The sequence below is a fragment of the Hyla sarda genome, chromosome 5 (assembly GCF_029499605.1).
Source record: "Hyla sarda isolate aHylSar1 chromosome 5, aHylSar1.hap1, whole genome shotgun sequence".
Taxonomy (NCBI): domain Eukaryota; kingdom Metazoa; phylum Chordata; class Amphibia; order Anura; family Hylidae; genus Hyla; species Hyla sarda.
Genome location: NC_079193.1, coordinates 70892746 through 70918232, shown reverse-complemented (window position 1 = coordinate 70918232; position 25487 = coordinate 70892746). Strand labels below are relative to the sequence as shown.

The window sequence follows — 25487 nt, the reverse complement described above, 5'->3', positions numbered from 1 at the left end:
AAAAAAATTTATAAAAAATGATCTAAAAGTTTAATATATGCAAATGTGGTATCTAAAAAAAAGTACACATGATGGCGCAAAAAATGAGCCCTCATACCGCCCTATATACGGAAAAATGAAAAAGTTATAGGTGGTCAAAATAGGGCGAGTTTAGATTATTGATTTTGTACAAAAAGTTTTAGATTTTTTTTAAGCGGTACAAAAATATAAAAGTATCTAGCCATGGGTATCATTTTAATCATATTGACCCACAGAATAAATAACACATATCATTTTTACCATAAATTGTACAGTGTGAAAATGAACCCCTCCAAAATGTGCAAAATTTTGATTTTCATTTAAATTTCCTCCCTAAAAAATTTTTGGGGGGAGTTCGCCGTACTTTTTATGGTAAAATGAGAGGTTTCCTTACAAAGTACAATTGGTCACACAAAAAAAGCCCTTATATGGGTCTGTAGATGGAAATAAAAACGAGTTATGGATTTTAGAAGGCAAGGAGGAAAAAATGAAAACGCTAAAATAAAATTGGCCTGGTCCTTAAGGTGAAAATGGGCTTGGTCATTAAGGGGTTAAATTTCTGGCATCAGTTGATTTAAATAAAAAATAAAAAATAAGTTTTCCACTGGAGTACCCCTTTAACTTTTTTTCTAATTTTTTTTGCAATGTTATAGCCCCTATAGGGGGGCTATAACATGCAGTACATTGATTCAATACACTGATCAATGCCATTGCATTGCAATGTATTGATCAGTGTTATCTGTGGTTGATTGCTCAAGCCTTGATTTCAGGCTTGGAGCAATCAATCGCAGATTGGATGCACAGGAGGCAGGTAAGGCACCCTCCTGATGCATCCTAGCTGATCGGGACATCGCAATTGTACCGCGATGGTTCCGATCAACTCAACTGCGCTTCCGGGAAGCTTTCACTTTAGATGCGGTGATCAAAGTTGATCGCCGTGTCTAAAGAGTTAATGCCGGTCATTTGCCTGAAGGGTAATGTATGGCGTTAGCCATGGGTCCTGGCTGCTGATAGCAGCCGGGACTGTGCGGGTATGATGCAAGCTCAGCTCCTGAGCTCGCTTCATAACTCTCCCGTGCCGCAGCACCGTTTATAAATGGCGTTTTGTGGCAAGGGGTTAATCCTTCTAGTACTTATCAGCTGCTGTATGCTCCAGAGAAAGTTGAATAGTTATTTCCTGTCTAACCACAGTATTCTCTGCAAACAACTATGTCTGTGTCAGAAACTGTCTGGAGTAGGAGAGGTTTGCTATGGAGATTTGCTTCTACTCTGGACAGTTCCTGACCCGGACAGAGGTGTCAGCAGGGAGCACTGTGGTCAGATAGAATAGAACAACTCAACTTTCTCTGGAGCATACAGCAGCTGATAAGTACTGGAAGATTTTGAAATAGGAGTCTTACAAATCTGTTTAACTTTTTGTCACCAGTTGATTTAAAAAAATATTGTTTTCCACTGGAGTACCCCTTTAAAGTAGACCTGACAGCAAGGTTTTAGGGGTATAATGTAAGGGCATGGTTATAAAGAGTTTTTCACACTAACTCCATACATGCCTCTCATTAGTTAATTGACCCCTCTGGTGCCGACATATCAGAGTTTTAATGTCTAATGGAGCATTTTGAACCTGACCACAAAGAGTTATTTCAGCAGCTGAAAACCCTGTGTAACACATAAAATTTTCCACATTCCTGTGTACACTGTAATTTTTCATTTTAACTACACAATAAGCTTTTTTTGCCGCAAAAAATAGGAACTGACTTAATAACAGCTGAAGAGATCCTGTAGCTTGGAACTAAGACACTGAACTGAGCTGAGGCACTGGCTGTATGAGCAGAAAGGAGCTGCTTTCTTCAGTCTGTCTATTTTATTTTTTTTTGTTACTAGAGAGTGACTGAGCCTAACAGGCAGTAAACAGCAAATTCAGAGGAAGGGAGACCCTACAGGCTTAAACTTTAGATATATTTTTAGGATATAAGCAATGTTAAAGACTCTTCTTCTGACCCCTCGTGCTGCCGGATGAACACAAGTTGTGTGAAAAGTTTGTGTACATTTGATGAACAGATCCATTAACAGATCCATAAGCTTTTAATGAAGCTTCTATCATAATTAAAAATGCACATTTATGTCCATTTGATAGAACTAAAAAATCAGTTTTTGTACAATACAAGTCTAAGGCAATATGATGCAACAAGATGGGTATTAAAGATGTTATTAGTTTGTTTTTGTCTATAATAGTAGATTACAGTCAGTCCACATTTCACTAGTAATCGATGCAGAAGACCATGTTTTTCCAAAAGGTTCACCCCATTATTCTTGTACCTCTATTCTATGATAGTTGTAGTAAAAGTGGAAGGTTTGATTAATATGTCATTGTGCATATGTATGCACAAAATAGAAGTTGCTAAAATACAAGCCATTGCTTTTAATAAAGTCAATTAATCTGAAATACAGTAAGGTTTTGGCAGTCATTTTCAGCATTCCAAAGGCTATTCTTCTAAATAATAATAATAAAAAAAAAATCTACAAGCAAAAGTGGCACTGAGAAATGTACTAGTAAATGTAAAACAATAGTAAGACCATTAAATTTCCTTTTGGTGTCTGTCCCGCCCTCACACTTGGTGGTCATTGTGTTCTAAGTAGTAAATGGAGTGACTGCTGTAAATCATAGGTTTCTCCCCGGTTGACACATGGTTTTCATTACCGCAATTTATTTTCCAGATAATATATATTGGGTTGATTTGGAGTTGTCAGGAAAAGCTCATTAATATAACGTTATTTATTTATACAGCTTTAACAAATTAGAGATTAATTGTTACATTTAACATAGAAATTAAGTGTGTAAAACAAACATGAGTAATGCTGATTATAAGGCCTCATAGAAATACCTACAGTGGGGCAAAAAAGTATTTAGTCAGCCACCAATTGTGCAAGTTCGTCCATTTAAAAAGATAAGAGGCCTGTTATTTTCATCATAGGTATACCTCAACTATGAGAGACATCATGGGAAAAAAAAGCTTGAATTGGTTCTTACAAAGCTCCTTCTTTGTTGCCCTGGTGGTGTGTCTGGGGTCATTGTCATGCTGAATTACCCAGCTACGTTTTATTTTCAATTCCATTGCTGATGGAAGGAGGTTTTCACTCAAAATCTCCTGATACATGGCCCCATTCATTCTTCCCTTTACATGGATCAGTCATCCTGGTCCCTTTGCGTAAAAACGGCCCCAAAGCATGATGTCTCCACTCCCATGCTTCACAGTAGGTATGGTGTTCTTTGGATGCAGCTCAGCATTCTTTCTCTTCCAAACATGTTGAGTTGAGTTTTTATCAAAAAGTTCTACTTTGGTTTCATCTGACCATATCGCATTCTCCCAATACTCTTCTGGATCATCCAAATGCTCTCTAGCAAACTTCAGATGGGCCTGGACATGTACTGGCTTAAAGGGGTACTCCAGTGCTTAGACATCTTATCTCCTATCCAAAGGATAGGAGATAAGATGCCTGATCACGGGAGTGCTGCCGCTGGGGACCCCCGTGATCTTGCACGCTGCACCCCATTTGTAATCAGTCCCCTGAGCGTGTTCGCTCCGGGACTGATTACTGGCGACCACAGGGCGGGCGGCGTGTGACATCACGCCTCCGCCCCTGTGTGATGTCGCGCTCCTCCCCTCAATGCAAGCCTACGGACGGGGGCATGACAGCTATCATGCCCCCTCCCTTAGGCTTGCATTTAGGGGCGGAGTGTGACGTCACACGGGGGCGGAGGCGTGACGTCACACGCCGCCCACCCTGTGGTCGCCAGTCATCAGTCCCGTAGCGAACATGCTCCGGGGACTGATTACAAATGGGGTGCCGCGTGCAAGATCACGGGGGTCCCCAGCGGCGGGACTCCCGCGATCAGGCATCTTATCCCCTATCCTTTGGATAGGGGATAAGATGTCTAAGCACCGGAGTACCCCTTTAAGCAGGGGGACACTTCTGGCACTGCATGATTTGAGTCCCTGGCGGCATAGTGTGTTACTGATGGTAGCTTTTTTTACTTTTTTCCCAGCGCCCTGCAGGTCATTTACTAGGTCCCCCTGTGTGGTTCTGGGATTTTTGCTCACCATTCTTGTGATCATTTTGACACCACGGGGTGAGATCTTGCGTGGAGCCCCAGATCGAGGGAGATTATCAGTGGTCTTGTATGTCTTCCATTTTCTAATAATTGCTCCCACAGTTGATTTCTTCACACCAAGCTGCTTGCCTATTGCAGATTCAGTCTTTCCAGCCTGGTGCAGGTCTACAATTTTGTTTCTGGTGTCCTTCGACAACTCTTTGGTCTTTGGCCATAGTGGAGTTTGGAGTGTAACTGTTTGAGGTTGTGGACAGGTGTCTTTTATACTGATAGCAAGTTCAAACAGGTGCCATTAATACAGGTAATGAGTGGAGGACAGAGGAGACTCTTAAAGAAGAAGTTATAAGTCTGTGAGTGTCAGAAATCTTGCTTGTTTGTAGGTGACCAAATACTTAATTTCCACCATAATTTGCAAATACATTCTTTCAAAATCAGACAATGTAATTTTATGGATTTTTTTTTTGTTCTCATTATGTCTCTCATAGTTGAGGTATAACTACACTGCTCAAAAAAATAAAGGGAACTCTAAGATAATGCATCCTAGATCTAAATGAATAAACTAATCATATGAAATACTTTCGTCTTTACATAGTTGAATGTGCTGACAACAAAGTCACACAAAAATTATCAATGGAAATCTAATTTTATCAAGCCATGGAGTCACACTCACACGTGCCTGTATGACCTCCCTACAATGCTTGGGCATGCTCCCGATGAGGTGATGGATGGTCTCCTGAGGGATGTCCTCCCAGACCTGGACTAAAGCATCCACCAACTCCTGGACAGTCTGTGGTGCAATGTGGCGTTGGTGGATGGAGCGAAACATGCTGTCCTAGATGTGCTCAATCGGATTCAGGTCTGGGGAACAGGCGGGCCAGTTCATAGCATCAATGCCTTCTTGCAGGAACTGCTGACACACTCCAGCCACATGAGGTCTCGCATTGTCTTGCATTAGGAGGAATCCAGGGCCAATCGCACCAGCATATGGTCTCACAAGGGGTCTGGGGAACTCATCTCAGTACCTAATGGCAGTCAGGCTACCTCTGGCAAACACAGGGAGGGCTGTGCGCCCCCCCAAAGAAATGCCACCCCACACCATTACTGACCCACTGCCAAACCGGTCATGCTGGAGGATGTTACAGGCAGCAGAACGTTCTCCAGGGCGTCTCCAGACTCTGTTACATCTGTCACATGTGCTCAGTGTGAACCTGCTTTCATCTGTGAAGAGCACAGGGTGCCAGTGACAAATTTTCCAATCTTGGAGTTCTCTGGCAAATGCCAAACGTCCTGCATGGTGTTGAGCTGTAAGCACAACCCCCACCTGTGGATGTCGGGCCCTCATATCACCCTCATGGAGTCTGTTTCTGACAGTTTGAGTGGACACATGCACATCTGAGGCCTTCTGGAAGTCATTTTGCAGGGCTCTGGCAGTGTTCTTCCTGCTCCTCCTTGCACAAAGGAGGAGTTAGCGGTCCTGCTGCCTGGTTGTTGCCCTCCTACGGCCTCCTCCATGTCTCCTGATGTACTGGCTTGTCTCCTGGTAGCGCCTCCATGCTCTGATGCTCTGGACTCTACGCTGACAGACACAGCAAATCTTCTTGCCACAGCTCGCATTGATGTGCCATCCTGGATGAGCTGCACTACCTGAGCCACTTGTGTGGGTTGTAGACTCACAAGTAGAGTGAAAGCACCGCCAGCATTCAAAAGTGACCAAAACATCAGCCAGGAAGCATAGGAACTAAGAAGTGGTCTGTGGTCACCACCTGCAGAACCACTCCTTTATTGGGGTGTCTTGCTAATTGCCTATAATTTCCACCTGTCGTCTGTTCCATTTGCACAACAGCATGTGAAATTGATTGTCAATCAGTGTTGCTTCCTGAGTGGACAGTGTGATTTCACAGAAGTGTCATTGACTTGGAGTTATATTGTGTTGTTTAAGTGTTCCCTTTATTTTTTGGAGCAGTGTATGATGAAAATTACAGGCCTCGCTCATCTTTTTAAGTGGGAGAACGTGCAATATTGGTGGCTGACTAAATACTTTTTTGCCCCACTGTATATATCAAAGCTTTGCTTTACGAAGATGTAGTGGGAGATCTGTAGAGATTCATGGAGCCTTACAGTCCTTTTGTAGGATTCAGTACATGATATTAGGGAGTTATGAAATATGGTTCTGTATTATAGAGAAAAAGAGATATCTGTATGCCAAAATACAGTTTTTTTTCTTTGCCTGACATTTACATAGATTACATACAGTGAAAGTAGTACAAAACCTGAGCATTTTTACCGGGAGAAAAAGTTCTTTGTGCTCATGTTTTCCAAATGGGGTCATTATGTTAATGCCACATCTGATATAATCTCGCTGCTTGTGCATTTGGATGACTTATAACATGAACAAAGTGGAGTCTTAGCAATCAAAGATGGGTGACCTGCCTGCTCTACCATGAACTGGAGAGAAAGACTGCGGGTGAATCATACAGAACAGTAACAAGTCACTTGGTGTATTAGTGGGTTTTCACCTCTGCATTAAAGAACATTGCATTTCGATTCAGTTATTCTCCCTCACACACTTTGATTTTTATGTAGATTTTTTTTTGAAGATTGAATTTCATTAAAAAAAAAATTCAACAAATTTTGTATAAATTAATAGTACAATATTACTATTATAGTATATACTATTATATTGGAGAAAATGCCTCTTTTCTACCTACATCCAACCCCCCCCCCCCCTCAAAACTCATCATTGTGAAAGTCCATCCTGTAAGATGAGACAAAACATCTGCTCTCTGAGGATCAGGTCACATATTGCCCATAGAAGTCTATGGAGAGGGGGTAGGGGATGGAGTATAAACTATAGGTGAAACCACTGCTTCCTGGCTGCCCGAGGGATAGGCCCCTCTGGGTGGTGTCATGGTAATGCAAAAGACTGGAAGACCAGGCTATAATAAAATACTGCAGCAACTTTACTAAACAGTCTTTTAGCATATTTTAACCAGCAGGTGAGACACAACACATAGTCCAAAATGACAACTTGAACTTGCGATGTTGCCTCACTACCTCTCTAGTCCCCCTTAAAGGGGTTCTCCACTGGCCAGCATTTGGAAGTAAATGGCCACGCCCCTCATGATGTCATGGTCACACCCCCTCAATGCAAGTCAATGGGAGGGGGCATGACATCTGTCACACACCCCTCCCATAGACTTACATTAAGGGTGCATGACAGGGATGTCACGAGGGACGTGCCCGACCCCCACAGCGCGAAAACAGTGTTGGAAATATTTACCTCCGAACCCTAGCCAGTGGAGTACCCCTTTACCACAGTAGACATTTTTCAGCCGTCTCTCACTTCAGTGTTATTTCACAGCTCACAGTGTTAAAGGGTACCTCGGCAACAGGATATGGGCGAAAATATCAGGCCGCTTCTGATCCCTTGATTTGCTTGTAGACTATTGCATTCTACAGGCTAGACATGTATGGGACTTCTGGCAACTGTGTCTCCAGATCGCAAAATTGTGAACGCAAGTCATACAATTACAAGCGGCCACGATATTTTTCCATATCCTGCCACCGAGAGCACCATTAGAGGTACCTTTTTAAGTACTGCACTATATATATATATATATATATATATATATGATGTGCTCTATAATTCTGCATGAGAACAATGTATGGGAAATATAACAGCAACTAGTCTCCACCCACTAGCTCAGGGACAACTAAAAATTATGAATAGATTCTGCAGAAGGAAAACTGGTGAACACTGCTGTACATTTGGTATATGTTTGCTAAGCAATCATTGGATACATTTTCTTTTTCTTTGCAGTATAGAAAAACATAAGCTACTACACTATTAAATAAAAAAAGGGATCATGAAATTCGATAGTAAACCTATGACATTTTTTGCACATGATACAGCAGGTAACATAAATAAGATTTATAATTCACTCCCTGTAAAAAAAATTATAAATAAATGTCTTTTTATGTCACTTTCATGACCTTATAAATATGGCCACTAGGGGTCTCCCTTCTGGTTCAGACGGCATCCCTTCTGCTCATAAGCACAGACTTTGGTCTCCTGCTGGACTGGCAGGAGACCAAATTCAGGAAGTGCGGTCTGTCCATAGGCAGTGAATAGCACTTATTCTCCCTGTTTCATACACAGGCAGAGCTATTCAACAGTCTATTCACTGCCTATGGCCAGACCAGAAAGGAGACCCATAGTGGCAAGATTTATCAGGCCATGAAAGTGACATAAAATGAATTGCAAATCTTAATTATTTTACCTGCTGTATCATATGCAAAAAATAATTATGACAGTGCCCATTTAAGTAATCTGAGCCTAATATATATATATATATATATATATATATATATATATAATTTATTGTGACTGTGTTATATGACTGACTGTGCTTTAAGGTTTATAATTCTGTTTATTTTCTTTAAGGTTAAGCAACAGCCGATATATGAAAACAGTAAATACATGTACCTGTACTTTGTCATATTCATCATCTTTGGATCCTTCTTCACTCTGAACCTTTTCATTGGTGTGATTATAGACAATTTCAATCAACAAAAGAAAAAGATAAGTATCCAAATCATGTCAATCTATTTTATCTCTATTTCATATCTATCTCATATCTATATATCAACAGTATCTATCTGTCTGTCTGTCTCTATAGCTATCTATCTATTTGTCTGTCTATCTACCTATCTTCTATCTATCTATCTTCTATCTGTCTGTCTGTCTCTATATCTATCTATCTATGGATCTCAAATCTATCTATCTCATATCTATATACCTATCTGTCTGTCTATCTATTTCATATCTATCTGTTCACAGACTTTCACAGACATTTTATTGTATTCACCTTCTAAATATCAGTCTGTGGGATAACATTTGTCAGTATATTCCTTGCCAACATTCTGGTCTTTGATTCTGAGGAGACTGACATAAAACATTAACTTTCCCAGATATAAAATCCAAAATTCTAAAAGCTGAATCAGATAAGCGAGAATACTTTTTCAAAGAGCTTTTTTCTTTAATGACTCATCTGAAACTCTATCTCAGGTTAAGAAAGATAGGGAAAATCCCTTTAGAAAAATATCTCTGTTTTATCATCAGCTTGCATGTGCTGACAGATAGCAAAACAGCCGGCAGGCTTGATATTTAGCTGTAATACAGGGATGTCATTCATATACCCAAAGCATGAATATTGAGATAGACTGTTAATGTGATTTCTTACATTACATGCAAGCAGTGATTTTCATGGTTAAGGTCCTATTTACTTTACATATATAACGAAAGAGTCAACTACATTTATGAATGCTACATATTAAAATGATATAATAATGATAGTAGTAATAGTAGTTGTATTAATATCTTTTTCCTTGAAGTATTCCTGCATATTTACTTGCAGCTCTGGCCTGACTACCGCCTGCACATCTCATAAATGCTTGTGAATGCAGCATACAATGTTGTCCCCATAGTGAGAGCCAGTGTTATAAAGCAGCTCTCTATTCTGGCATGGGTGTCCTAAGTTGGACCATTATGCAGTACAATATATATATATATATATATATATATATATATATGACAGGATCCGGACTGGTATGCGGGGACGACACAGGTAGTGGATCCTCTGTGTCAGTGAGGTGATGGCGTGGGCCGTATCAGGGGAACAGAATCTAACGGGCTACTGGCTTTCACCAGAGCCCGCCGCAAGGCGGGATGGACTTGCTGTGGCAGGTAACCCCCAGGTCGTTCCACCCAATAGCGACTCAACCTCACTGACTGCTGAGTCAGGCGCGGTACACAAGGACTAGGCAAGAAGGAAGGTCAGATGTAGCAGAAGGTCAGGGCAGGCGGCAAGGGTTCATAGTCAATGGCAATGGCAACGGACAGGATACACAGGCAATGGACACACGGGAACGCTTTCTCTGGCACAAGGCAACAAGATCCGGCAGGGACAGGAAGGGTAAGTGGGTTTTTATAGTGTAGGGAGTGCTTGGAACTAATTAGGCCAGGCACCAATTAATGGTGCACTGGCCCTTTAAATCTGAGAGACCCGGCGCGCGCGCGTCCTAGAGAGCGGGGCTGTGTGCACCGGGACTGAGCAGGAGGACGGGGCAGGTGAGAGACACGGGAATGCGACCCGGGGGCAGGCACGTCCTGCCGCGGGGATCGCATCCCCGCCGAGAAACACAGAGCAGCGCTCCCGGTCAGCGAGTCTGACCGGGGCGCTGCAAGGAGGAGAAGAACGCCGCGAGCGTTCCAGGGGAGGAGCGGGACCCGGAGCGCTCGGCGTTACAATATATATATATAAATTGATAGGGATTTACTTCAGTCTTCATGATACAGCCCTTATGAGACACCTTTGTTCTTTGTAAAGAGCAATACAACAGTAACATGCTTACATGCAGTGTTGCTCGCGAATATTAGCAATGCAAATTCGAATTCGCGAATATAGCACTATATATTCGTAATTACGAATATTTTTTTTTTTTTTTTTTTTTTCCACAGTACACATCACAGTGATCATCTCTCTCTGCTTCCAGCTTGTGTGGTGTAAAGAAGGCTCTTATACTACTGTGTGAGACTGGCGTACGAATTTTCGCATTTGTGAAAATTTGCATATGCTAATTTTCGCATATGCTAATTTTCACACATGCGAATTGTCCTTTATTCTAATTTTTGCATATGCTAATTTTCACATATGCGAAAATGTAACGCGAATATTACGAATATGCAAATTTAGCGAATATATGAGGAATATTCGTCCATATATTCGCGAAATATCGCGAATTCGAATATGGCCTATGCCGCTCAACACTACTTACATGTTCTTGCTGTGAATCCTGTGTGCATTTGTGGTGTAACATTGAACCAAGTCCAGGGGCAAAGTCTTAGAGGTTTTTTACGATTAAACCCCATTAAGAGATGTACAGTTCTGTGGCAGGCAACTCCCAGGTAGCCACCTTTAGCGTGGTCACTGTTGGTAGCTTTTCATGTGAATATAGCATAGTACAAAAGGAATAAGCTTGGTGTAGTTGTTCAGATAGTAGTAGATCGGGGCTGACAGAGTTTACTCGGGGTCAGGTAACAAGCACAGGTCCAGGCAGGCAGCGGACAAAAGAATGGGCAAATAGTAAGCTGGGTCAAACCCAGGAAAAAGAAGATCTAAAGCCCACCTTTTCAGATCACTATAACAATAGAACCTTATTGCTCTGGCAGAGGTGGCAGGAAGGAGTCTTTTAGTAGGTACAGTGAGGAATGCAGTGTGCACTGCCCCTTTAAGTCAGCACAGTTGACAAACTATAAGAGGAGGCGCATTATTGGATTTAGATAAAAAGGATGGACGTATAGACTAATTTCCTGCTATCTATTTTTTGGTCTCTTAAAGGGGTACTCCACTACCCCAGCGTCCGGAACATTTAGTTCTGAACGCTGGGTACAGGCTGCGGGGGTCGTGACATCATGGCTATGCCCCCTTAATGCAAGTCTATGGGAGGGGGCATGACAGCCACCACGCCCTTTCCCATAGACTTGCATTAAGGAAGCATGGCGTGACATCACGAGGGGCGTGGCTGTGACATCACGCCCCCCGCAGCCTGCACCGAGCATTCGGAACTAAATGTTTTGGATGCTGGGGCAGTGGAGTAACCCTTTAAAGAGTACCTGTCATATCCCACAAAGAAAAAATGTTGTATGTTACTCAGTACCAAGTCCTGGTCATGTACAAGTAATTATTTGTCTGGCACCTATATTTCTCTCACAAATACCTTTGCTCACTTGCTTTGTCAATGTGTACTTTGGAGGGGGTGTACCAATCACTTTTCATGACTCATCTTCCTCCCTAAGTCTGCTGTGCGGTACCTATCCAATTACTGCAGGCTGCTCTGTAACCCCCTCCTCTCTGCTGCAGTCTGATAGGACAGGAATGAGCACAGAGGAGTGTTAATCCCACCCTCATTATACGGGACTTTGTCCATGCCTGTGCTTCAGCTTGGACAAAGATGATGCTGCAACCAGATAGGATTGTGTGCGGGATGGTATTGAGGCCTCTAGTTTTTTATTTTATTTTATTTTTTTATGCCATGATTTCTATAAAAAGAAAATAATATTTTTTATTAAATATTTTAGAAAGGTTAATGTTTTGCCAAGATATACAACATCTTGACAGTTTTTGACAGTGCCCATTTAATACATTCTATGGTAAAATTTATGGTGCCATTAAAAGTAAACCTTGTCCTGCAGTAAAAAAAACTAATTTGTAAAGGTTAAAACATGAAGTTATGGCTCTCGGAAGATGAGGGTTAAAAATTGACAAAAAAAATTGACTGTGTAGGAAAGATTCCTTTCATAGTTTAGGGTTCAAAGTGCCTCTCACCATCAATCTCCCATTAAAGGGGTATTCCGGCTTTAGACATTTTATCCCCATTTTATCCGCCCATGGGACCCCCGCGATCTCCCTGCAACACCCGCATTATGGGCGTTACGCCCTCTCCCATAGACATGAATGGAGGGGGCGTGACGTCACAAGGGGGGGGGGGGGACGTGGCATAACGTCACGTTTCCAGTCCCGAAAACTTCCGGTTTCCGAGCCTGGAGAAGCAGCTCCGCACATAATGCTGGTGCTGCAGGGAGATCGTGGGGGGTCCCAGCGGCAGGACCCCTGCGATCAGACAACTTATCCCCTATCCAATGTACAGTTTTAAAATGTAAAGATGCTGACATAACCAGCAATGCCGTAAGAAACCGATCGGCAGCATCTTTACATTTTAAAACTGTACATGGTCGTCACATTAATTATTTTCAAATTTATGCTATAGAACGTGTTCACATAGGACCCCGTGGTGGTTGTGTGCGGCGAAAATTATTGGAACGCGAAGCATTCTGGCAATTCACTTTGGGCACTAGTGCACCGAAGGGTTTGAATTTAAAGAGAGAATTGCTGTTCCATTACTAGCGCCACATTCACACACACATGTTTGTTCCACTTTCACAGTCGATTATAACTGGTGTACATTTTATATGTTTTTTCTTTATTCACCATGTTTTATTCCTGTGTTGTACAAGCCATTTGTGCAAAATTGCATATTAGTGTATTGTTTTAGCTTTTTGTACTTTTACTAACATTTTGTCCATGTTTTGTATTAGTATCCTCCTCTGCACCGTTGTCAGCGGTCTAAGTGTAGTTTAATTGGTGGTCAATTCTCCACCCACTACCTGTTCGGTATTTAACTGACACCTGTGCAGATGGATGACATCACTGACGAAGGGTGCATGCGCCTGAAACGCGTCTGATCTGCTGGTTGCTTTTACTGCTTTTACTGTGAGTTCTAATAAAGTCTGGATTTCTACTGACCCACGCTGGATCATCTCTTCTTCTTGTTAAAATCCAACTTGTGTATCAGATGGGCTTTAGGCTGTTCTGTTTTAGCTATTTTGCTTTACAGCATGGAGTTGAATTTGTCATTTATGCATCAATTTTAGTCAGGGTAACATTATTAAATCACAAATATCCACAAATGTCCCTCTTCTACATTTGTATCTGTATTTGACAGGGTTGGTAAGCACTAGATTGGCATGCAGATGTGTCTTAATGCAGTTTGGATGTGTTTCACCACAGTGACCCACATGTTCAAATGTATTATTGTGGTTCAAAAGTGTAAATTGGAACAGTCTAATGACTAAGTAAATTTATCCCAGTGACTTAGGCTGTTTGCTTGAGCCTTAGGCTATGCTCACATGTCAAGAATGTCCGCATGGAAAATCTCTGTGCGAACATGCCGGAGACTGCGGCCACAAGGGAATGTGCTGTCTCATAGATGGCTATGCATTCCATGCAGAGTCTGTAGAAAGAATGAACAGGTTCATTCTTTCTGTAGACACTGAAATTGGAATTTCTGTGCTAGAAACATCTGGTGCAGAAATTCCACCATGTGCACAGCGCAGCAGAATCCCATTGAATATAATGGGACTCTGCTGCTCTGTAATCTCTGGCAGAATTCCAATGTGAACATGGCCTTAGACCAATGTTTTCCAAACAGTGTGCCCCAAGCTGTTGCTGTCTGTCTATTAACGCTGCTACATTTGTATTAGCGAATTTGAATTCCATTGGTTCTACATTGTATCACATGTGTATCCATTATTAGCAGTAAGAATAATAGTTTTTGTTTGTTCCATTACTTAGGGGGCCAGGATATTTTTATGACAGAGGAACAGAAAAAATATTACAATGCTATGAAGAAGTTGGGGTCAAAAAAGCCACAGAAACCAATTCCAAGGCCACAGGTAAAAATAATATTATTACTATTACTTTTGGCTATTCAATTTCAGGATACTTCAATTTATTGCTATATATATATATATATATATATATATATATATATATATATATAGTGGCTTTGAGGCAGGATTGAGGCAGGACAGAGACGCTAATCAATAAGGCCAGCAGAAGTGTGGGAAGTTTGTATATAAGGAAATAAGGAAAGGAAACAGAATAGTCTAGACTCTCCCCAGAAGACAGCAAGGTGGCTGTAAAGGGGGGAGGCAAGGGTTCCTTGCAAGGAGCACACAGCAAGGCACTGTGTGTGACCCACAGCAGTAAAGTGGACAACCCAGGGGTCTCAGTACATATGGCAAGAGGCTGCAAACACTGTGTGTGAACAATGAGCAGAGATTGGTGGAAACTAGCTTACCAGTGGATAGAGAGGGACGTGATTTAATGCATAGTCAGTGGCTGGACAGCCTAGGATTTTGTTTGTTCCTGTGTTTTCTTTTTTTTTTTTTTTTTGTTTATCCTGCAACCTAACTAATAAAGCTGGCGAGGAGCCAGACTTGCATAAAGAACTGCTGGTTGCCTGCTGAATGAAGTAGAAATATATCATATTGTAAACATTGCAGGAGATTAATTGATACTATTGCAGGACCCAGCAGAAATTGTGGTAAAAAGTGGTAAAAGGATAAAAAAAATTCCTGATGACACAATCTCTTTACGATGATGATATCTAAGCTAAGAACAAATTGAGAAAAAAAAATACCTGTTTAGAGAAGTTTTAGATGCTGAACAGAAATTGTAATGTCTTTTGTGTGTGTACTGGCTCTTGAGAGGTTCACATTCATCAATCTTAACATTTTCTCCTCAATATTAAATACTTTATTCCATCTGTTTTTCATAATTGAACCCTGGTTTTCTTACAGAACAAGTTTCAAGGATTTTTCTTTGATGTTGTGACCAGACAAGCCTTCGACATTACCATCATGGTCCTTATATGCCTTAATATGGTTACCATGATGGTTGAAACAGATGAGCAATCTGAGGACATTGAGAACTTATTGTACAATATCAACCTGGCCTTTGTGGTAATTTTCTCTGGAGAATGTTTATTTAAAATCCTGGCTCTCAGGTACTACTACTTCACAATCGGATGGAATATCTTTGATTTCGTGGTGGTGATTCTTTCCGTTGTTGGTAAGTATCTAAATGCGTCAAACCATACATTGATTTATGTCACAAATTAGTGAACTACAACTACTCATAGCTGCATGCAGGGATTGACGTGACAAAGAATATTGGGGGAGATATTGTGCAGAGAAAATGTTGTCCAGTTGCCCATAGCAACCAATCAGATAGCTTCTTTCATTTTTCAGAGGCCTTTAGAAAAATTAAAGAAGCAATCTGGTTACTATTTGCAGCTGGTCAGATTTTTCTCTGCACATGTTTTGATAAATCTCCCCCATTGTGAATTAGTTAACTGGTGCTGAGCACAAAACTTTAAAACTTTATAGTATACTTCTGTTTTAAAGGACTTGGTGGGGGAAATACTTACTTTACACTCCTAGGTAATTTTGGTTGACCATTTTAAAATATAACCATATGTTAACCTGTTGGGGACAGAGGGCATACCTGTATGCCCTCTTCCCGCTCCCCTTCTATGATGCGTGCTCAGGAGCTGGGCAGCTCAGTTGGGCTGTTCAGGACCGCCACAGAGAAATTGCAGTGTCCCGAACAGCTGAGAGGACAGGGGGAGCGTCCCTACCTGCCTCCTATCCATTTGATCGGCGATCTGCTGCACCATGTCTGCTCAGCAGGCTGGAGCAGCATAGCACTGATAACATTGATCAATGCTATGCAGCATTGAACAGTGTATGCAATCTAATGATTGCATGTAATAGTCCCCTATGGGGACTTAAAAATGCTGTAGAAAAGAAAAGTTAATAAATGTGATTTAACCCCTTCCCTAATAAAAGTTGGAATCACCCCCTCCCTTTCCCATTTAAAAAAAATAATAATATGTAAAGAAAAATAAACTTAATCATGTGGTATGGCTGCGTGCATAAACTTCCGAACTATAAAAATATAATGTTAATTAAACCCCACGGTCAATGGCGTATATGTAAAAAAAAATTTAAAAAAGGCCAAAATAGCATATCAAAAAGTCCAAAAAAGTCACAACATTTTAAATTTCATACAAAATGTTTAATTTTTTTTTAAAACTAGTAAAACAAAATAAAACCTAGATGAGTTGGGTATCATTGAAATTGTATGGACCTACAGAATACAAATTTGGTGTAATTTTTTACTGAAAAGTGCACTGCGTAGAATTGGAAGCCCCCAAAATGTACAAAATGGTGCTTTTTTTTTTTAAATTTTGCCCCACAAATTTTTTTCTGGTTTTGCTATAGATTTGGTGTTGAAATGATTGACAGTACTACAAAGTAAAATTGGTGGCGCAAAAAACAAGCCCTCAAATGGGTCTGTAGGTGGGAAATTGAAAGTGTTATGATTTTTAGAAGGAGAGAAGGAAAAAATGGAAGTGCAAAAATGAAAAGGGTTAAAGGTGGTAGAGGATTCCATCTTAAAGAAACAGTTGCAGGCATATTGGTTAAACAGTACTCTTTGATTTCCTCACATCACTGTAGCATAACACACTTGAAGGTAGCCACAATCCAACCTCCCACTGCGCACTGGTTGTAATGCCTTTCTAGGCCTAAGTCCCCCCACAGCCTCCTGCTTCAGCTATAGCCTCCCCCAGAGCCAACGTGTCACACAACCTAAAAAAACAACATTCTCCCTGGCAACTACCTTGACTAGACAACTAGACATGGCAGTGCTGCGGCATACTGCAACCCAACAGCCCATGAAACCATTGACTGCAAGGTGCAGAGACAGTGCAGAGCACAGTAATCGAAGATATAACACCCACACATTATCCCTATAGTGTATGCATAAAACATCAGCAAAACATTTCAATACATTAGGTTTAAGACTGTGAACGTATCACTTTAGGAGACTAAGAGGGCAGTATAATGTTTATCTTCTTTACATACATCTTGGGCTGTGATAAATCATAGGGAAAAATTGTAGACTCCCAAATTGGGAGGTATGTCCAGATCGCTACATGTCACCAATAAATCTGCTAAATAATGGGCCAACACTTTTTTTTTTCTAATGTCTTTAATGCAATTCATACCTAGTGGTACTTATTTGTGCCTAATGTACATACTGCATAGGTTTTACATCTGTAGTACTTGTATGTAGTAGTAGTTGTGACTTACACAACTGCTCAAAAAAGGGACAAAAAACATATTTGTCCTCAATTCATTTCTGCTCTGCTGTAGATTCATAGTGTGTAATGACCATGTGGTGATCATATTAATAAAATGACATGTGCTTTCCATTAGTGCTGCTAGGAAAACATGTACTGTAATCCTATAGTCTCTGTATTTCAGTATTTGGTTAAATTCTATACCCCCCAACTACAATTGTATTGTTTTTAGACTTTTTGTGCAATACAGAGAAACTAACTGAAAATAAGTGAGTCATAAATCTACTGTATATGGCTCATGTTGCCAAATTTTTGCATTGGTTGTGATCAATATTACTTTTCCTCATTCAATAAGTGTTTACCAAAATTGTACCAGTAAATATTGATTTTGCACACTTTTAGCTAAAATGTAAAATGAAAGGCACTGTTTATTTAGGCTAGAGGCAACACTGGTTGTAGCTCTAACTTAAGGATAAGTTCACACTACGGAGTTTCAGTGGCTTTCTATTGCTGAAATTCATCCGCTGAAAGAATGAGCTTGTACATTCTTTTGACGTAATACCGTGCAGAAAACATTTCCTTTATGGGGACTAGAAGTGTTCGGGCATCAGCACCGGCCACACACTGAATCTCTGGCTGAAGAATCTGCATTCTTAAACTGGCCTAACATTTTTTTTTGTGATGTGTTTGGATTTATATAGCTCATACCTTAACAAATTAGTAGCAGAAATTCATAAACTGATCTATACCCCAAGAGCCGGTCATGGGCGTTAAATAGATAAATAAATAAATTCTGCTATCAAGAAAAAAAAATATTGGGTATGTTTAAAATTTAACATGCCCAATCAAAGTTGCAGCCAGGCTTTTATTTGCACGATGCAAATATTTATTTTACTGGCATTGCCCTGTGTCTAAATATCCTAACCAAAGCAGGTTGACTTATTGGTGCCAACCTGTGTCCAGTACATGGCCCATCAGTGGTGTGACGGGGTTCGTGTTAGTGATTTTGTTGCGAAAGCAACAGACCAAGAGAAAGAAGAACAGCCCTGATGTTTATTGACATAGATTGTAAGCAAAACACAGTCCACAGAGTAAGGGAGTCAATCCAGAGTAGGTCAGTCAATGGCCAAGACACACAGTCCATTTGGGAACGGTTTAGTCTGGGGGAGGGAGGAATCCACAGCCAAGAGGTACAATCCACAGGGAAATCTCTACTTACTGGCCACAAGGGGCAGAAGTAAAAACAAATTACAGCATACAGCTCCAGGTCCACAACTACTCACTTCAATGTCCACATCCCAGGTTCAAGGAAAGCTTTGATTTGCCTTGCAGGGACAGTGCAGATCACCTTGGGAATTTTACTCAGCTTGCAGGAATACAGTTCAGTCTTTTTCAGCATCTTTTTCCCTTTCCAGCAATGTACATGCTAATCCCTGCCCCACTTCCTGTATTTTATTTTGTGACTGTTACTAGAGATGAAATTCCCCTAACAACACACAATGGACAGCAGTCTTTAGAGCTGTTTCTGGAGTAAGGATTATTGTTTGGAAAATGAAATGATTTACAGAAATGTTATGAATTTCAATTGTCTGAAATGACAGTGACCATTTAAGTAAGGCTATACTACAAGCTACAGTTTCATGTCATTGTATGGTTATGTTTTAAAAAATAAAGTCAACTTAGTTGTTTTTAAGCCAAGAATAGAAAGCTTAAAATACATTTAAAGGCTACTTAGAAAAATCATGAATGATAGCACACTAAAGAGGACATTAACCACCATGTGAATGCTCGGCTCCATGGATTATGGTCCCCATCCACTAGCTGTTCATACCGTTAGTTGTTTAGATTATTCTATTACTTAAAAATGTGCTTCAACCAGTTTTAATATTTCTTTCTTTTTTTTCTTCAGGCATTGTGCTTTCAGATATCATCAAAAACTATTTTGTGTCTCCGACCTTGTTCAGGATAATACGTTTAGCACGAATTGGACGTGTTCTCCGACTAATCAGAGGAGCCAAAGGAATAAGGACTCTCTTATTTGCCTTAATGATGTCCCTCCCTGCTCTTTTTAATATTGGTCTTTTGCTTTTCCTTGTTATGTTCATATATGCCATTTTTGGCATGTCAAACTTTGCATATGTAAAGAAGGAGGGTGGGATTGATGACATGTTTAATTTTGAAACATTTGGAAACAGTATGATTTGTCTTTTCCAAATCACTACATCAGCTGGATGGGATGGTCTTCTCAGCCCTATATTAAACAGCAAGGAACCTGATTGTGATCCCACCATGCCAAACCCAGGAAGCACTACTGTTGGAAACTGCGGGAATCCTCCTGTGGGAATCGTCTTCTTTGTTAGTTATATTATCATATCATTTCTTATTGTTGTTAACATGTACATAGCCATTATTTTGGAAAACTTCAGTGTGGCAACAGAGGAAAGTACAGAGCCTCTAAGTGAAGATGACTTTGAAATGTTTTATGAAGTCTGGGAGAAATTTGACCCAGAGGCAACACAGTTCATAGATTACTCTGTCCTTTCTACATTCGCAGACTCGCTTGCTGAGCCCTTACGTATACCGTTACCAAATAAGATTAAGCTGATAGCAATGGACTTGCCTATGGTTAGTGGTGATAGGATTCATTGCTTGGATATTTTATTTGCATTCACCAAAAGAGTTCTTGGAGAATCTGGAGAGATGGATACTCTAAAGATACAAATGGAAGAAAAATTTATGGCGGCTAACCCATCAAAAATTTCCTATGAACCCATTACAACCACTCTAAGGCGTAAACAAGAAGAGGTGTCTGCCTGTATCATCCAAAGAGCCTACAGGAGGCATTTGCTTTACCGTTCCATGAGACAAGCCTCATTCCTTTATCGTCACAGGTCATGTGATGATAACATCATCGAAGAAGATGCCCCAGAAAAAGAGGGTCTTATTGCAATCATGATGAATGAAAATTACGGGCGTCATTTGAATAAAATGGAATCTTTGTCTTCGACTTCATTTCCACCTTCATACGACAGTGTAACCAGGGACACATGTGACAATATCACAATGGAAGACTCTTCCAAAAACGACGAGTCCACAGATTGTAAAATATGTGCAGACAGAGACAAAGAATCGTTTGTATAACCATTGTTTTTGATATTGTTTACAGAATGTTACAATGTAAAAGTGCACAACAGTTCTGGCAGCCTTCATATTCAATTTATTTGCTAATAAAAGGAATTAACTTTTCAACTTGAACTACTGGGAACGAATGCTTTACAACCTTTGACTCAATGTTAGTCAACTTTGCTTTATATTTCTACATCAAGAACTTATGCAGCCTAAAAAGTAATAACAGTGGCGTGGTTATGAGTATGCTAATGTGTAAAAGAGTAATGCAATGTATCTCTATACACAGACAAAGCCTGACTGTATACATTCATTTATGGTCTTATACTAGTGTGTTTAGTAAAGGTTATATATGACCTTGCATCTAAGTTGAATCCAAATATCACAAGCTGCTGTAGCAAAAATATATACACTTACTGTATATGTCATGAATGGTCTTTCAGAAATTTATATTTGATATTTTTTTTACTTGCAAAAAAAATTCTTTTTTTCAAGGGGAGTGCAGATAACTATTTAGATATCTGCATTATAAACTCTCAAATTATGTAATATAAAAAAAAAAAAGAAAAAAATAATTCTCGGATCGTGCTGCTGAAAATTGTTACAAAACATTTGAACTGTTATCACAAGCTGACGTGTAAATGCTTGGCATGGGTAATGCAAATAAAGCTTTTTAAAAAGGGGTTAACTAACGTGTACTGAATAACAAGCAAATCTGAATTATTGAATGTCTCCAAAAATAAGTGGATTATTTGCCGATAATACTTTTAATTGTTCTCTCTTTTTTTAATTAATTTTTTTATTGTACTATAATATCATTTTTTTGTCTGATCTTTTTAAACTTTTAGCACATATCCCAAAAACTTGGGCAAAATGAGTCTGACATCAAATGTTTGTTCAGAGAAAAAAGTGGTCTTGGGGTCCATAGTCGCCAATCAGAGTTTAGCCTTCAATAATATAAAGTGCACTGGATAAAAGTAACTTTTATGGACTCTGGTTGCTATGGGTAACAAGTCCATGTAACAATTCCTATATTTGGACTCATTTCATACATATTTTTTTTCTTTGCATTCTTTGCATGTTTTTTCGTCTTTTTTCTGACTGGCCATTACTTTAAGTCCCAGTACCTCCCTTACAGTACCAAACTCCCTCAGGGCTTTTTTCCATAGATAAACTCCCATCTCACCACTCTACCTGGAATGTCTATGCAATGTTTCTGTCAGAGCTTTACCTTTCCTCATGTGATCATGTTTCTATCCTTCCTGTGTTCTTGTCTTCCACTCAGTATGTCAACCATTCTTATCATTATTCAACTCACCAGCTTCAGTCTGGAGAAGACATGCCTATGGTTGACGTAAAAAAAAAAAAAAATGTACTGACTATTGATGTTTTGCCTTTCTTTTTACATTTCTTTACTGTTACTTACTATATTGGAATTTCTTCTTTGGGAATTTTTCAAAGCAAGCCATGTTAGGGGTACCTAAAGACTGCAGCTGGAAAACTGGTTCAAAGAAAGAAGAAAATAAAACTTGTGGGTACAGATGATGAAGGTTACTCCAATAAGGAATGTCACCCTCAAAATCACTGATGTCCACTTTTGAAACATGTAAAATGACCACTGGCTCTCTGGTCAAATCATTTAACCAATGTTCCAATGTTTTTGATTTAAGATTCACTCATAACCTATAGATAGAGGAAATAATTGCGCAATGTTGGACATGGTAGCATGGAGAAGATATATGTTGTCTCATTGTATTGACTCTGTCTACTCACGTACCATGTGCATGTGGCTTTGGCATGGCAGAGTGGACTTGTGACACCTTTTTCTGTAAATGAAACTCACTTTATGTGTTTTAAAAAGGGAAAAGGCCATATCCTCTGCAAATGAGGCAATAAATTCCATTGTCAATGTCATTTACAGTTTTAAGTTGTTTAATGACTGTTTATGTGACTTCTTGGCATCATATTGTTGTTTTGTTCCAAAAATGTACATTGTTCCTGAACTTATCGATTGCATCTGCTAGCATTACTTTATCGCTAGTTTTCCATTGCCCTTATTGTAAAGAACCATTTCTATGTTGCACATGAAAGTTCACTTCTGCTCTTAAGTGATGTCCACTTGTCATTAACACAGCACATTTAAGGAAAAGTTCTTTGGAGAACTTCTTGTATTGACCTTGAATATACTTGAATAAAATGATCATTTTTTTTTTACCTCCATGGCTCTTCTTTTTTACCCACCTCAGTATGAATGTTTCCTTACTCCCATATCCGTTTTTTCTTAAAAATATTTATCATGCTATTATATTTCATGTTCTCCAGTTTATTGCTGTGTAATGTACCATGCTTGGCTTTTCCACTTGAAGGGGCATCTACCATTAAAATTCAGTGTTTGGCCCATTTTAGGTTCTTTTTGAATGATAAAACAAATATAGTATGTATTCCAGCTTGGAATGGTCTTTGAATAATATTCATTGTAAACTTTATGAGATTGTTCAGAATGATCACAGATTTACAGCTAAGCAGTGTTAAACATGATTGGTCAAAGTCCTCTTTAAAGGGAAACTGTCCTCCCTTTCATGCTGCCTGAACAGCGAGTCATCAGGGAGATCTCAAGTGACATCTTCTGTCCCAACAAACTTGATAGATCTCTTGCCATACCCAAACAGGAAGAGATCTTTCAAACAAGACCAGTGAGGCAGACTGAAACCTCTGGATGCTGTCTCGATGAATCGTAGTTCAGGCAGCATGAAAGTGATGACATGTTCCCTTTTGACAAGTCTATAGTCTCCAGTCCATTTAGAGGCAAAGAGCTTGTGCAATATACACCATAACATGGCACTAACAGATTAATACCAACTGTTGGCTTGTCCACCATGTAACTTGTTTGCCTCCCCCAACCCAAGCATTATCCATAGTTACTTTGCTTGTATGACCCGCAGTATTATTCTGTACTGTTACACAAAGTTGCTGTTGGCAGTAATACCAGATTTCAGGTTTCAGATTCAGGTTTAACAATTGAACTTTGTTGTAATGATGAAAGACTCAGTAACCACAATGGGCAGCTTTTATTCAAATCCATTTATATCATACAAATATGCATATACATGAATGTAGTAGGTCATACTCCTATGGGCTTTTTTTTTAACACTAATCCACTTTGCCAGTTTTCATTATTCTCAGTCAGTGTTGCTGTTGACCAAGCATTTTGTCCCACCTGTTCTTCTGTTTGTGATATCAACCTGTGTACATGTTATTTGCATTAGAAATGCTTACCCTAAAATACATTTGGCAAGAAAAAATACATTAATCAAGGAACCTCAACACATGCTGCTGTGATCTCCTGACAGCAAAAGAAGATTGGATTTGCATTACAGAGATGTGTGTTAAAAACTACATTGCTGTGGTGTCATTGGACAATGTTTCTGCATGCCACCATTGCATTCTTCAGATGCTTATTTCATGGACTCAAAAATTCTCAAAACCCTGTTGTGATGCACTGCAATCATACATTCCCCATGACACCAGATTTTTTGACCACATGAGATCACAGCATGTGACATTCCTTGGTTTTCGTTTTCTTCTTGGGTATAGAAGCCATTGCCACTTTCTCGTTAGTATATTAAAGGAAAAATACAACAGTGATCCAATGAAAAACCAGACATATCCCATGGACAAGTGTGATCACATTTCCGGGAAGAACTCAACATTGTTTTTTCTCTAATATTTCCAAATACTAAATGGGAGCCACCGATTATCTGCTCTGACTATGTGTTTCTCCTGTTCTAAATGTTACACCATTTTGCTTTCCCTTTAAATTTTCTAAAATATATTCAAAATTTTGTATTGTTTACTGTACTCTAAACACATGTACTGTATATCTGAATATTATTTCATAGATACTTATCGCCCCCTTTCACTAGGCTTCAGTTATATGCCACTGAAATACTTCTAAATACTGCTGTCAAACAATACATGTACCTTATGGCCAGTGCACTTCAGAGGTAGTAGAGAGAGTTCATTTGTTATAAGGATCGATTCCACTGGTTTAACCAAGCTGGTTTTACAATATTTATCCAGCAGGGCTTTTGTTTCAAGGCCAATACAACTTCTTACAGCCGGTTCACTCTGGATAGTAGCATCCCACATTAAGCATCCAGTTGAACAAGTGAATATTTTCTACCAAGTGTCTGGCTCAAAGGAACCTATGACTAGGTCTGCAATCCAGTACTTGCATTTTCCATGCCCTATGCAGGTACTGGATTACAGAACCGGTTGTTGGATTTTTGGAGTCATTAGGTAAAGACTTTCTACCTGTATGAGTGGATGTTTAATGCGGCTCATTACTGGCCAGGGTGAACCTGAAGTAGGATGCTTTATTGGACATGAATGAAAACCCCTGCTTGAGAACTACCTATAATAGCAAACTGGTTAAACACCCAGCAGGGAAACTGACCCTCCTAACAAATGAATTATTTCCACCATCTTGGTGTATTATTTACATAATCAAAGGTGTAGAGGAGCACAATAGTGATCTTTGTATCACTATAGGTAGCCCTGAGTTTTATATTTTAATATATCTTATTTAACGTCGAAGCAAGGGTATATATAATCCATGTATTGTGATATTTATCCAAATATCCTTGCATTGTGTAATTGTTGCAATTTTTTGGGGCATAAT

General features: G+C 39.7%; 1 protein-coding gene and 1 long non-coding RNA gene across 2 annotated transcripts in view; one reads left to right on the top strand and one right to left on the bottom strand.

The window, feature by feature from the left end:
• The window catches only part of LOC130273220 (sodium channel protein type 4 subunit alpha B-like), a 488856-nt gene extending 467367 nt beyond the window's left edge, over positions 1–21489 (top strand). The window contains exons 26-29 of the mRNA XM_056519644.1: positions 8574–8711; positions 14319–14423; positions 15333–15603; positions 19590–21489. Of these exons, the coding sequence (XP_056375619.1) occupies positions 8574–8711; positions 14319–14423; positions 15333–15603; positions 19590–20821 (1746 nt within the window). The 3' untranslated portion in view covers positions 20822–21489. The remainder of the gene's footprint in view (positions 1–8573; positions 8712–14318; positions 14424–15332; positions 15604–19589) is intronic.
• The window catches only part of LOC130273223 (uncharacterized), a 210857-nt gene that overhangs the window by 118215 nt on the left and 67155 nt on the right, over positions 1–25487 (bottom strand). The gene's annotated exons all lie outside the window — the stretch shown is intronic.